General features: G+C 36.7%; 1 protein-coding gene across 4 annotated transcripts in view; it reads right to left on the bottom strand.

The window, feature by feature from the left end:
- The window catches only part of LOC123310191 (paired box protein Pax-6-like), a 90,397-nt gene that overhangs the window by 48,187 nt on the left and 26,219 nt on the right, over window positions 1-15,991 (bottom strand). For 2 of the 4 annotated variants that reach the window (XM_044893616.1, XM_044893613.1), the window contains exons 3-4: window positions 12,798-12,963; window positions 11,289-11,469 (exon numbers count right to left, since the gene is read on the bottom strand). In XM_044893616.1, the coding sequence (XP_044749551.1) occupies window positions 11,289-11,469; window positions 12,798-12,963 (347 nt within the window). Of the gene's footprint in view, window positions 1-11,288; window positions 11,470-12,797; window positions 14,004-15,991 lie in introns of all 4 variants that reach the window. The other 2 variants (XM_044893612.1, XM_044893614.1) reach the window with 2 other exon arrangements.

Genomic DNA, 15,991 nt, shown 5'->3' on the forward strand with positions numbered 1-15,991 from the left:
ATACATTTGACGAACAGAATATATTGTTATCTTGAATCATGTGATCCAACAGTTGAATTTCAACACAGAATGGTGATTCAACTGTTAAATTTCGATACAGAATGAGTATTCCTGTCAAATTTGACAGTTGTAGCTCAACCAAAATGGCTGCTATTAACTATCAAAGTAGAGGAATCTCACTATATACATTTGACGAACAGAATATATTGTTATCTTGAATCATGTGATCCAACAGTTGAATTTCAACACAGAATGGTGATTCAACTGTTAAATTTCGATATAGAATGAGTATTCCTGTCAAATTTGACAGTTGTAGCTCAACCAAAATGGCTGCTATTAACTATCAAAGTAGAGGAATCTCACTATATACATTTGACGAACAGAATATATTGTTATCTTGAATCATGTGATCCAACAGTTGAATTTCAACACAGAATGGTGATTCAACTGTTACATTTCGATACAGAATGAGTATTCCCGTCAAATTTGACAGTTGTAGCTCAACCAAAATGGCTGCTATTAACTATCAAAGTAGAGGAATCTCACTATATACGTTTGACGAACAGAATATATTGTTATCTTGAATCATGTGATCCAACAGTTGAATTTCAACACAGAATGGTGATTCAACTGTTACATTTCGATACAGAATGAGTATTCCCGTCAAATTTGACAGTTGTAGCTCAACCAAAATGGCTGCTATCAACTATCAAAGTAGAGGAATCTCACTATATACGTTTGACGAACAGAATATATTGTTATCTTGAATCATGTGATCCAACAGTTGAATTTCAACACAGAATGGTGATTCAACTGTTAAATTTCGATACAGAATGAGTATTCCCGTCAAATTTGACAGTTGTAGCTCAACCAAAATGGCTGCTATTAACTATCAAAGTAGAGGAATCTCACTATATACGTTTGACGAACAGAATATATTGTTATCTTGAATCATGTGATCCAACAGTTGAATTTCAACACAGAATGGTGATTCAACTGTTAAATTTCGATACAGAATGAGTATTCCCGTCAAATTTGACAGTTGTAGCTCAACCAAAATGGCTGCTATTAACTATCAAAGTAGAGGAATCTCACTATATACGTTTGACGAACAGAATATATTGTTATCTTGAATCATGTGATCCAACAGTTGAATTTCAACACAGAATGGTGATTCAACTGTTAAGTTTCGATACAGAATGAGTATTCCCGTCAAATTTGACAGCTGTAGCTCAAACAAAAATGACTGCCATTAACTATCAAAGTCGAGGAATCCTATTTGATATCCCTTTTGGAAAAACGAGAAAAAAACTAGCAAAATCGGCACGACGGGCACGGACAGACAGACGATGAAGCTATTACAAGCCGTTCATTATCCCCCCGCACGCAAACCCGAAACGTTCGAGGAAGCATCAAGGCTGGGAGCGTGCCGCATTGATTGGAGAATCTGCGGACCACTCAAGCGAGAGGAATCAACTTTAAAACCGTACCGAAACAGCGAGAAAGTATCTCGCTCATGGCCAGACCCCGTCCCCTCTCGGGCCCGCTTCTCGCGCGCGAGGGTTGCCCACCCACACCATCGCGGCGGAAGGAAATCGCACAGTGCGGCGGACGGCGATCTGTTCCCGGGCTTAGGATGCAGCCGACGCCGACGTCTAGATTTGCTTCGCGGAGGGAAGCGGAGCTTATGGCGGGGTTTCGTAACGAACGAGAAGAGATTCTGGGGTTAATTGTTCGATATTGCGTCCCGGAATGATAATATACAGGGTGTCTGTAAACTACGAAAGCGCTGAAGTGCCACACAAAAAAAAATTCCAAATGTACAATTCCGACTTGCAAGTCGGAATTCTGAGATACAAGTCGGAATTCTGAGATGCAATGCATGAGGAGGGCTAAAATATACGAAAGCGCTGAAGTGCCACACACAAAAAAAATTCCAAATGTACAATTCCGACTTGCAAGTCGGAATTCTGAGATACATGTCAGAATTCTGACTTTCAAGTCGGAATTCTGAGATGCAAGTCAGAATTTTGACTTGCTACTCCGAATTCTGAGATAAGAGTCAGAGTTCTGACTTGCAACTCCGAATTCTGAAATACAAGTCAGAATTCCGACATGCAAGTCGGAATTCTGAGATACAAGTCGGAATTTTGAGATGCAAGACATGAGGAGGGCTAAAATATACGAAAGTACGATAGCGCTGAAGGGCCACACAAAAAAAAAATCCAAATGTATAATTCCGACTTGCTAAGTCAGAATTCTGAGTTACAAGTCGGAATTCTGAGTTACAAATCGGAATTGTGAGATACAAGCTGGAATTCTGAGATACAAGTCAGAATTCCGACTTACAAGTCGGAATTCTGAGTTACAAGTCGTAATTCTGAGATGCAAGTCAGAATTTTGACTTGCTACTCCGAATTCTGAGATACAAGTCAGAATTCTGACTTGCAACTCCGAATTCTGAGATACAAGTCAGAATTCCGACATGCAAGTCGGAATTCTGAGATACAAGTCGGAATTTTGAGATGCAAGACATGAAGAGGGCTAAAATATACGAAAGTACGATAGCGCTGAAGGGCCACACAAAAAAAAATAATCCAAATGTATAATTCCGACTTGCTAAGTCAGAATTCTGAGTTACAAGTCGGAATTCTGAGTTACAAGTCGGAATTCTGAGTTACAAATCGGAATTGTGAGATACAAGCTGGAATTCTGAGATACAAGTCAGAATTCCGACTTACAAGTCGGAATTCTGAGTTACAAGTCGTAATTCTGAGATGCAAGTCAGAATTTTGACTTGCTACTCCGAATTCTGAGATACAAGTCAGAATTCCGACATGCAAGTCGGAATTCTGAGATACAAGTCGGAATTTTGAGATGCAAGACATGAGGAGGGCTAAAATATACGAAAGTACGATAGCGCTGAAGGGCCACACAAAAAAAAAATCCAAATGTATAATTCCGACTTGCTAAGTCAGAATTCTGAGTTACAAGTCGGAATTCTGAGTTACAAATCGGAATTGTGAGATACAAGCTGGAATTCTGAGATACGAGTCAGAATTCCGACTTACAAGTCGGAATTCTGAGTTACAAGTCGTAATTCTGAGATGCAAGTCAGAATTTTGACTTGCTACTCCGAATTCTGAGATACAAGTCAGAATTCTGACTTGCAACTCCGAATTCTGAGATACAAGTCGGAATTTTGAGATACAAGTCGGAATTTTGAGATGCAAGACATGAGGAGGGCTAAAATATACGAAAGTACGATAGCGCTGAAGGGCCACACAAAAAAAATAATCCAAATGTATAATTCCGACTTGCTAAGTCAGAATTCTGAGTTACAAGTCGGAATTCTGAGTTACAAGTCGGAATTCTGAGTTACAATTCGGAATTGTGAGATACAAGCTGGAATTCTGAGATACAAGTCAGAATTCCGACTCACAAGTCGGAATTCTGAGTTACAAGTCGGAATTCTGAGATACAAGTCGGAATTCCGACTTGCAATTCTTAGTTACAAGTCAGAATTCTGAAATTCGGCTAGAATTGGTCGAATGCTTTGTTGCATTCGATTGTTGCCGAATCATGTGAGCAAAATGCCCTCTGTAGAGCAGATTTGACTCATTTAAGGCATGTATAGGCACATTTGGACCCTTAACCTACGCCTACCCTACCTCTTTTCTTCAAAAAGTTTTAACGGACGTTATTGATTCTGACAAGCTCACACAGCTTCTGAGGGGTTCGTCGTAACCTACGGGGAATCAGGATAATATACAGATATAATATATCTGTAGTATCCATATATGCTCGAAAGGTGACAATAAGTCGATCGCTTCTTCGTGTTTTGACACGATTTCCGAACGCCTCTCGCAAGCACTTTATAGGGATTACTGAGGACTAACGGCCAGTTTAATAATCAAACTTAAAGCCCTTCAAACTGACACTAAACAAAACTTAAAGTCACTTTGAACTTGATTATGAAACGGAATGTAGGAATTTCGATAAATTACTCGAATCACTAAGCACTAAGAAAGGTTTTGAAAAGTTCCCAGGAGCATAATTCTATGGAGTACGAAAATACTCCAAGTACTTTCACAAGCACTGAGCACGAAGCTTTGGGAGAGCTCAGCTATGGTGCAACCGAAGAGAAAAATTCCTCCAAGAAGCCAAAAACACATTCACGGATCAAATGCATAACAACAAAAGTCATTAGACCTATTTTAGCCCTCCTCCTGCCTTGCATCTCAAAATTACGACTCACAAGTCGGAATTCCGACTTGTATCTCAGAATTCCGACTTGCATGTCGAAATTCTGACTTGTATCTCAGAATTCGGATTTGCAAGTCAGAATTCTGACTAGCATCTCAGAATTCCGACCTACAAGTCAGTATTCCGACTTATTTCTCCTTTCACAACTTCTTGACGTCTGAATTTCAAAGGCTGGCGAAAATAAACTATGACAGTAAACAATTTCAACATTCTTATAACACTCGGTATCCACAACAGTCTAAAATTCGTATTTATGACGATATTTGGACGATAATAAACTTTTATTCATCTTCTCACTACTCCGGATAACATTCCATAAGACCTACTACGGACCTGTTCAACGTGGGTTGCTTTGTTTCGAAGATGACTAAATCTTCAGAGAACCGTTTATTGGATGCATGCAAATTTCCATAGCAACCACTCATCCCTGAAGCCCCGATCTTCCTCAAAACAAAAACGTTATGGATTTTTCACGAAAATGCGCAAGTTCTTCCTCCCTTATTCTCGCCCCTCCACGTTTTGGTGTTCAGGGTATTCCGAAACTTATTGGAATATTTTCATTAAATTTCGGCCGGGATGTGCCGCCATACACTCTTTGAATCGAAATGTATTTGTGGAAGAGTTCGAATCAGTTTTCATTTTTTACGAGGGGATTTTTTAGCGATTCGATATTGGAGAAGTTGGAGGGAAAAATTTAGATATCTGATTTAATTTATGGCCCATCATACGACTGAGTTCTTTCATTGAAGGAAGGAACCTTTCGATTTTTGCTGAATGTCTCTATTTGCTTCTCTGAAATTCAATTTTCTCATGATACATAATATTCTTTCAGTATTGATGAGAAGGGAGAGTTCTCAGTGCTTCAGAAGCTATCCAACAACACTTGACACGTATTTCAATAATTTATTTATTCAAAAATAAATATGTAAAAGTCCTTAACGCATCCAACAAATTGACATCAACAAATTTTTCATTTCGAGAGAAAAAATAATCAATTCGAAACACGTTTCGCCAGTATATTTCTAATCTGCATCAAAAAATTCTCTTAGAATTGTTACTAGTTTCTCAGAATTATGAGTTGTATCTTAAGATGCCGTCTCGTGTCTCAGAATTTCGATAAGTATCTCAGAATTTACACATTTACAAAGAATTCCTTCTTGTATCTCAGAATTTCGACTTATATCTCAGAATTTCGAGTCTTATCTCCGAAATCCGAGTTGCATCTCAGATTTTCGAGGTATGTAACTCAGAATTCTGAGTTTTTTCCAGAATTCAAAGTTATAGCTCTTTATGCACACCTATTTCTCAGAACTATGAGTTGTATTTTACCTTGTGTCTCAGAATTCCGACAAGTGTTTAAGAATTCCTACACTTGTTTCTCCGTATTATGAACTGTAGTTCAGAATTTACACTAGTTTCTCAGAATTGTGGGTTGCATCTAAGTATTCCGTCTTGTGTCTCAGAACTTTGACTTCTATCACTGAGTCGTATTCCCAAAATTTGAGTTAGATCTCAGAATTTCAAATTGGAACTCAGAATTCCGAGTTGTATCTCAGAATTCCGAATTGTATCTCAGAATTTACACAGATTTCCGTCTTGTGTCTCAGAATTTCGATTTACATCTCAGAATTCCGAGTTGCATCTCAGATTTTCGAGGTGTAACTCAGAATTATGAGTTGTTTCCCAAACTTCAAAGTTAAAGCTGATTATTCACACTAGTTTCTCAGAACTATGAGTTGTATCTTAGAATGCTGCCTTGTGTCTCAGAATCCAATGAGTATTCAAGAATTCCTATACTCGTTTCTAGGTAACATGAACTGTTGCTCAGAATTTCCAATAGTTTCTCAGAATTGTGGGTTGTATCTTAGAATTCCCTCTTGTGTCTCAAAACTTTGACTTCTATCTCTGAGTCGTATGCCCAAAATTCGAGTAGCATCTCAGAATTTCAAAGTGGAACTCAGAATTCCGAGTTGTACCTCAGAATTTCGACTTGTAACTCAGAATTTACACAGACTTCCGTCTTGTGGCTCAGAATTTCGACTTATATTACAGAATTCCGAGTTGCAGCGCAGATTTTCGAGGTGTAACTCAGAATTATGAGTTCACTGAGAGAACGAAATAGTGAAATTACAGTGAAAATCTTGGGTTATTTGTGACCAACGATAATCACTGGAATTTCACAAGGAAAATTTTGAAACGAAAACCTTGTAAAATCACAGAAAATATAAATCACAAGTTGGTTGTGATTTCACATGAAATTTTTTCTAATGATTCTTCTAGAAACTAAACCTGTGAATACTCATTGTGAAATCACAATGGAATTTTATGGTATCTACTGTAAAATTACATTTATTCTGTGAATTCGCAAAGGATTTTTACAGAAATAAATTGTAAAATTAAAAAATTTTGGAAAATTACAGGATTCATTGTGGAATCACCTCTTGTTCTCGCGAAAATACGTCGTGAAATTTAGCATCAATTAGACCGTAAAATACTATAATGTTGTGAATAAACAGAGCAGATTCACAGAATTTAATTGTAAATTTCAAGTATTTGTTAAAATTCCAGATTTCATTGTAGAAATACCCCACACCCTTTTAAAATAACTTCGTGAAATAACCATGAAAATTACTGGATAATTGTCTTTATTTTGTTATTCATCAAAGTAGTTGTACAGAACTAAATTTGGCACAATCACTGCCTAAAATATACATCAATATGGAAAAAAAAATTAATTTAATTAAAAATAACAACTACACCATGAAATATAGTCATCAATATGGAAAACAACAGATATGAAACATTATATCAGTTTAAAAACAACCACAACATGAAATTAATATAATCTTCAATATAAAAAGCAATATGAAACATTACATCAAACAAAAACAACAACCACAAATATCATCCAAAATAATTAAACATTTTTTTCAAAATATAAAAAAAATCAACATAATTGTGAAGCATTCAACTGTGAAATATCAGCTTCTGAAAATATTGATATGAGTGTGCGCTTATTTAGCGGTTCATATCATAAGAGTATAAACTTAAAATTAAAAAACAAAGTATACCTAGTCTTTTTCCAACAAAAAAGACACAATCTTCTGGAATAGATAAATTTATGAATTTGTTTTCTATAAAACTTGCTTTTGTCGTGCTTGACTTACTTCCAGAATCCGAATGAATGTTGAAATGCATCCTTCGGAACATCTCCATAGATTAAATTGAGGGCCTCCCTGAATACATAGGTTGTAAACACATATCGTTTTTCCATAAAGAATTCGTATCGGTGGTTTATTCCTGAAAAAAAAAATTAAATGAGTAGGAATCCAATAGGCAATATTTCGATACAGAATAAATCAATAATAAGTTGTATGCATGCGGTGTTCAATTTTTTTCATTAGTATCTGCCAAAGGAAAACCACAAATCGAAAAAATAAACATCGCTTTCAAAAAATTATAACTATCTACTTACCAGTATTCCAGTATATATTACTTTTGTCAAACACTTGAAACCTTGAAGGAACTTGGAAGGCAGAAATACTTGGAACTTGAAAGAACTAAATCATATTAAACAAAAAACTGAACCATGTATAACTCTTCGCACTTCAGAGTTCTTGAAGACACAGTGGATCATTCCAGAATGAATTGGGTTATGGGGTAAGTTAGTGAGTATCTACGATAGGATATGGGATTGGGCAACGAGCAGGTGCCAGTTGCAGGAAAGGTTTTGATTGGCCACATAATGAATCTGGAAGCAGATAAAAGTTGTGATTTTACAATTGCATTATGAAATTCCATTGAAGCTGTGAATTCGGATCCAGCCGAGCGACATCACGTACCGCATAGGTGGAAAATGACTTGATATTTGCAATCATATTGTAATATTACGCTCAAGCTATGAATGTGTTTAACACATTTTTAAAATAGATATTTTACAAAAATACCCAGACTTACGAGTTTTGTCAGCAGTAGGTACCTACTCAAAATATTTTCTGACCAAGTGACAGAATTTGTTATTCGATTATGGTTGAGGAGGAATGCAGGAACCTATATTCTCCTATATGAATTATACAAAGAATAGAATAAGATATATTTTATTTATATCTTCAGAAATGTATTCATATAAAGAACAAGTGGAGAAAAAAATTTCTACAAAAAACGTCATTGTGGACTGTCTCAATGCGATGAATAAAGTAGACAAAAAGTCATCTGTATGGACTCTATGTTGTACTGATGGATCAAAATTAGAAAGAGGTACAGGCATTGGGGTGTGTGGACACAGATCAATATAAGGCAGCAGTCCAAAATGAGGAGGGGAGGAAGCATTAAAAAAAAATCCTGTACACACACTCCTAGACATGCACAGAATAGTTATAACAACAAAAAAATTCTTTCCTTCACCGATCTACACCGGAAAGCTCCTGGAGCTGCCATTAGATGAGCTTCGGAAAAGTCAGCTTCAGATGAGACTCTTCGTGGATCGGAAAAAGAACAGCACAATTTTGGCCTTCGTAAGATCATCAGTTGTTTATTAAATTTCAAGCGGCATCTTTGGAACGCTCTAATGGAAACCGATTGATCTTTTTTTTTATTCTGTTTCCATATTCGAGAGAAATATTTTGACCATAATACATTTCAACAATTTCGCGTAAGATTTTTCTCTTGCTGTAGACATGTAAATAAAAAGTGTTCTATCCTTGAAGGAAATTGTGCCGCGATATCATGTTGTACAATTATATTTTTTCGTGGTAATTTCACAACCGCCGTAATAACACATTGTATAAGCACATTTGTGAAGGAATTTTAAAATTAAAAGGGTTCTGCATTGTAATTCTACAACACAACATTTTTTTCTTCGCAAATTCACAATAAAAATTCTCAAATCACAATAACTTTGTGAAATAACGTTGTGAAATCACATTTTCATGTGATAATTCACAAAATTATTGTGATTCAAAAAAAATTTAGATCACAATAATGTTGTGAAATTACCGTTTCATGTTGAAATTCGCAAATTTATTGTAATATTGCATTGCAGTTGTAATTTTTCAGGTGAATATTACAACCCTTGTGATATCACAGAGAATTAACACATATTTTCTGTAAATTTCATATTCACTGTAAATATACATGATAGTTTTACATTTTTCATGAAATTTCGCAACACCCTTGTAGAAACATCCAGATATTAGTTGTGAAAAAAATAATCCAACCGTGTAACTGTAACCTGTCCAGCTAATATGTGGGTAATTTCACATTGTAACCTCAAGATTTTTCTCAGTGTTGTTTCCCAGACTTCGAAGTTAAAGGTCATTATTCACACTAATTTCTCAGAACTATGCATTGTATCTTGAAATGCTGCCTTGTGGCTCAGAATTCCGACGAGTATGAAATTCTATATTTGTTTCTCAGTATTATGAACTGCAGCTCAGAATTTCCACTAGTTTCTCAGAATAGTGGGTTGTATCTTAGAATTCCCTATGTGCCTCAGAACCTTGACTACTGAGTCGTATTCCCGAAATTCGAGTTGCATCTCAGAATTTCAAAGTAGAACTCAGAATTCCGAGAGTATCTCAGAATTCTGAGTTATAGCTCATAATTTACACTAGTTTCGCGGAATTATGAGATGTGTCTCAGATTTCTGACTTGCATCTCAGAAATCCTAATTGTTTCTCGGAATTATACGTTGAAGTTACAGGTAGAAATTATATATTGAAAAAAATTCTTTAGTATGGCACTTTTGTGAGTTCCCACCATTTGGCGTTTTAATATTGCTGGAAGTGGCAAAATGAAAGTAACGTTTCGAACATAAATCTCTCGTCATCTTCTGATAAGTTCGCGCTATGGGGGGGTTGATAAATTACAAATCTGCAAGCGCGGAGTACATGTTGATAAAGGAGGGATGATATCAGCTCAGGAGATGAGTAGACGACGTTAATGCGTCGGGGAAAGAGGTTCGTCACCTAGGTTAAACCGATAATGACAAACTGATTAAACGGAACCGCCTGATGTTGATATAAAGGGGTGTTTGTCTCGGGGTATCTCGCAGGCGATGTTGCCTTTGTACCCCCACGACCAACGTCGACGGCATGAAATCGTATTCACACAAGAGAACGGGATTATTGATTCTTCTATCCGCCGTTTATCCCGTCCTATAATTCAATTTCTTTCCCTCATCTTTATCAACGAAATCTTTGATATTATCTGAAAAATTTGTTTTGGGTCATCAGTTGGAGTATCGCGAAAGGGAGGCAAACAGTGTAGAATAATGGGGAATTCTCCCCAATTATCACAGCATATGCAAGTTTAAACTGAATGATTATGAGTTTCATTCATGTGTTTTTAAAATGCATCTCGGAAACTGTTCGAAATCATTCTTCAAATATGAGGTTTTAAATTTAAATCGCTCCGTTTCTAGTTCACGATATGGCAACAGCGCCTACTAGAAAATAAAAGGAACAATGGCTTGTTTATAAAATAACAGCTATTGATTCACAGCCATCATAAGGCGCTCACTGGCGTGCCTTGACAGCAACCGGCCATAAAAATCCCATAAAATTTTACGACCTTCCTCGTTCGTAGCTGACTTCATGACAGCCATCTTTGTCTATCTCATCTAGATAGTGTATTTGTTGTCCTTTATTATCAACGCATATTTCAGTCGATGTTGCCAACTTGGGCAATGGAAACGAAACGCTTTAAATTTTTATTTTTCGTTTTTAAGTACTTAAAATAATTTTTTTGGGAAACGGTTGAAATGGTTATTACAAAATGTGTCGTTTCATAGATATTTCATAAAAAATACATAATTTTCGTCACAAGGAGTATTCCCTATTGAGACATGGCACTGAAGGTTATTTCTGACTTAGTTTTGACCCATTTTAAGCCTGGTGTTGACAGAAAACTGATTGTGTTTTGCAAATAACTCAGCCCAATCTTATTGGTGAGTTTTTGAATCCATTTTTCATCGGATGATTCGCATAATTTTCCAACTTATTGAGAAACCGTGTGGTACTTACACTGGGGATGTTGTCGTTGGTGCAGACCCCTTCTTGTAGCAACCGGTCCCTGATCTCCCAAGCGAATATGGATGGACACTCTCTCTTGTAACTGGATATTTTGCTCACCACTTCTGCAGTGGCCACCCGAGGTTTTGAACCTCCTATTGCACGTGGTCGAATGGAGCCAGTTTCGTAATATCTATAAAAGAAGGATTCATTTTCAGGAAATACTGTCAAAAAGTCTATAATTTCATCGAGAGTGTGACAACATCTTTATAATTCATTATGTTATCCTGGGCATCTGTGCTACTAGGTAAGATCCGATGAGAGGTAAGTTCTATAATATGATAAGTACTCCTTTACACTACAAAATGCTGTATAGTGAAAGACTGCAGCCTATAGCGAATATATTGGTGATTATTTTGACCAGTTTTTGATTTAGTGATAAACCTGGAAAAAACTATCGAGGATGTGACATAGTGATCCATTCTGATAGTCGAGCCACTATCAAAGCACTGAACTCCTATGTCATCGACTCAAAACTGATATGGGAGTACTGGAGGAAACTCAGTAAAAAAGGCAAGAATGAAAAGTTCTCTTCAGTTTGGGTTCCGAAAAGGCCAACACTGGCCAGAAAGGGTGCTCAAATGCTCCTTACTGGCCAAGGGCCTTCTGTATTGTAGGAAAATGCCCCTATAAGAAAGAGTTTCTGTAAAAACATTGAGGTTTAATACTCGATGGTAAAAGGAAGAAACTAAAGGTAAAACACTCTGGAGGAGTCTTCTAGGAATTAGGAATGGATAATTCACAAAAAGTTCCTTTGGGATTTTGAAATTGCAAGGTCCAAGAAGTATTTGGATCTGTGTAAGAATAAGCTACTTCTCTACACAGGACCTTAGAAAGCATATGATGAGAATGGGATTATAAGAAACTGACGAGTGTAGATTGTAGAATGTAGATAGAAGAGGAGAAAACTCCCGTTCATCTGGTTACAGAAGGCCTCGCCATTGCAAGCCTGCGCTAGGAATGTCTTGGACGACAAAATTATAGGAGAAATGAGGACTTGCAGCTTTCTCAGATACTGGAGGGCATTGGAACTGTGGAGTTGGAGGGCGAGCTGTAGATGGCCCAGTTGCGAAAACAGCTCTGATGGAGGGCACAATAGACCAACCAGCTTTGGAAGGTAACACCCTTACCAAACTAAGATAACACCTTCAACACTCATTGTGTTATCCAGGAAATCTGTGCTACTAGGTTTGATCCGATAAGAGGTAGGTTCTATAATATGAGAAGCATGTTCTTCCTCTTCACTACAAAGAGCTGCATAGCGAATGAGTACAGCTCATAGCAAAGAAATTGGCGATTATATTAACCACTTCTTGATCTAGAGTGACAAATATGATCGAAATTTCTCCAGTATTGAATACCGTAACAATAAAAATTTCTGAGTATCTACAATTCACTGAATACTGCCCAACTTAAGGTTTGAAGGTGCCCTTCGATCAGAGTCACACTCAATCGTCCTACCTGCCAAGTATCTTGGAGACGCAGCCATTGGAAACCTGGAGGATTCTGGAGATGTCGCAGGGTCTGGCTCCTGAATGCGCCAACTCAACAATCTTCTGTCTCGTGGAGTCCGGCAGGGGGCGCCCGCTGACAAACACCCCTCCTAGCTGGTTCACACCGCTATGACCTGCACAACAATAGAGTCCTTCCATTAGACTCGATATTGACTCTCTAATGTCAGTCTTGAGTATTTCTAGAAAGTGTGCACATCATAGTCAAGTGGGCACAAGCTAAGAACGAGCCCAGTCAACTGACACGACCTTGCGCACGTATGGGGGTCCCACCATCCGGTCGACAACACGAAGACGCTTCGGCTTCTTGCCCGTTGACAAAACTTCCTCATACAGTTTAATTTAAAGACCACCAGTGACTATTTTAGGTTTATTTGTAACCATTCATCGTTCTGCTAGTTACAGAAGAAGGAGTTTAGCTCTCTGAACAATCAGGATCAGTTTATTGACTTATCCTCAATCTGTTCAATAACCTTAAAGATAGGTGAATAAGCTGACACTAAGGGTGCAAGAGCATCACTAACGAAGATTAAATCTCGCTCATTCTTTCTACAACAGTGTACTTCTTTATCTAGAGATGGATACAGAATGTGTCTGAAGAAGTATTGAAAATGTTTTTGGGAACAGTTGAATCAGAGACTAAGAGTATGGTAGTAACCAAACAAGGGTGATCAAACAAGAAGAGATGATATTGAATAATTGAGTGTCTACCTACAAATATCAAACCTGCTAGGGAGAAAGAGAATAGGCTCAACTTAGGCTTCAGTAAATTAAAACCTATCTCGTCAGTATAGGAAGCTATACAAGGTAAGTTAAAAGTGCTTGATTGGTCGATAACTCACAGAAAGGGTGGAGAGAAATAACAACATTTCACTTATTATTTATAACATAATACCTGAACGATATCTTTGAGTAGGTAAGATTAAAGGTTCTTGAGACAGTCAAAGAACTCATTGAGTATAAGTTGGAGGTATATGTTCTCATCCAAAATTTCTTGTGATGTCAACTACAGCGCAACGAAAATAGGATCAAATATCTTCAAAGAGCTTTGACCACCCTGTATGTGGAAGTTTTGTAAACGAGAAGCTGAGCTCTTCGGCACCCAATGGTGGGATCCTCATTGTCCCTAATCAAGATGAAGAACATCTTGAATTACCTGGAAAAGAAAATTTATTGAAGAAAATGTTTCAATACAAAAACACATCATGCATCACTTAAAAATTTCAAGATACAGTTTTCGGCACTGACTCCACTAAAAAAAAAAGATAAGTAGAGAATTTATTTTCTAAGAGTGAATGATGAAAGCTGAGCTCAATAATTTTTTCCATAATCTACAGCGAGATCTATAGTTATTTGTTCATAAAGTTTTTATTATCTTTTTTTCGATTAAATTATTTGGTATTGTTTTGTACAAAGTGAAATTACAAGGATCATTTTGATCGAAGAGGTTTTGAATGTTTTGATTCTCCTACCACTTTTTGTCTATCTACAGCTCGTTCTAGTTGCTGATTATTGATTTTTTCGTCTTATTTCTTGGTCATAACCTCTGAATATATTTCGAGAATTATTGTATGGTGAAAAGAAGTGGATCGAATAAAATGGATTTTCCGAAATAAAGTTTCTTACTATACTATACCATAGTAAAATATTCACTGCAATTCAATTCAGAACTATTCATCCACGTAAATTGTTGTATGCAGGAAGCATCCCTTGCAAGATGGGCCCATTGAAGGTAAATTATGACTTTATCCGTCCATTCAATGATTCTCAATTGCTACTCCTTCAATATATTTAGAAATGCAAAGGTTTTATTGATTTAGATTTGGGAATCGAATGACTGTCAAATTGTTGTTTGGAAAGTCAAAGTCACAGATAACAGAATAAAAGTTTTATAAAATTTGCTGTGAGTGTGTTGTTCATTCATTAATCAATTTGTGTCATACAGAGACCATACCATAGAAATATAAAACCATAAAGAAATCATAAAAGAGCATAAAGAAGCTATACTGACGGGCTAACATACAGGTCTTGTGTACCTTTGAAAAGTTTTTATTAATTGTGGTTCTGAAAATTCTGTAAATAATATGTGAGTAACTGAAATGTGTATGCTATAATAGTATGGAATATTCGTTCATATTAATTTCTGATATAAATCGTACAATCTCAACTAAGTTTATTAATTCAAAACAACGTATTGCATTGAGATAACACCTTTGACGTATAGTCGATCACCATAATTCTTGCGTCTAGTCGAAGCAAAATAATTTCAAATTATTGTAAATTTTTATAAATTGGATATAGAAATATAGCACAATCGTTACCGTATTTCATTGATTTCAATCGATTCCAAACAATGATCAGATGAAAACTTACATCCTGGTCACAAAACAAAAGCATACTTTTGATTTTTCTCTAGGAATATTTGTTTTCTGGTCTCAACAAAGTCGATATTGAAATTCAATACAAGAAATAGAATACGAATTTAGCGCCCTCCAATTATAAAACAGTAATTAAACAGTTTTTCTGTATTGACAGTTACAGTGACTCTAACTACAGTGACTCTATCAAACACAGTAGCGACAATTGGAAATTTAGCATGAATATGGCGGCTTAGAAGCACAGATTTCAATGCTATGATCTCTAATTCGGAATGCGGATTGGCTCACGTCACGTTATGTGACCAAATCCGCCATATTTCTGCTAAAACGATGAAAAACGAGACCACAATTGTCGCCACTGTGTTTGATAGAGTCACTGTAACTCTAACGAGACAGTGGCGACAATAGTGGTCTCAAGTTTCATCGTTTTAGCAAGAATATGGCGGATTTGGTCACGTGACGTGGCGTGAGCCAATCCGCATTCCGAATTAGAGATCATATCATTGAAATCTGTGCTTCTAAGCCGTCATATTCTTGCTAAATTTCCAATTGTCGCCACTGTCTCGTTAGAGTCAGTGTATTGACAGTACGTTTCCAGCGCCATCTCATTGTCAAATGTGCTTTTACTGGTCAAAATGTAATAGTCGGTTTTTAGTACTAGAGATATGAGGGCGTTTTCTATCTTTTGAATCTATAGGTTATGTTTGAAATTCTGTTTGACAAAATATAGAGACAGATGACATTTTCGAGTTTCCCCAAGTACCAG

This window comes from Coccinella septempunctata, chromosome 3, assembly GCF_907165205.1.
Source record: "Coccinella septempunctata chromosome 3, icCocSept1.1, whole genome shotgun sequence".
NCBI classification, from domain to species: domain Eukaryota; kingdom Metazoa; phylum Arthropoda; class Insecta; order Coleoptera; family Coccinellidae; genus Coccinella; species Coccinella septempunctata.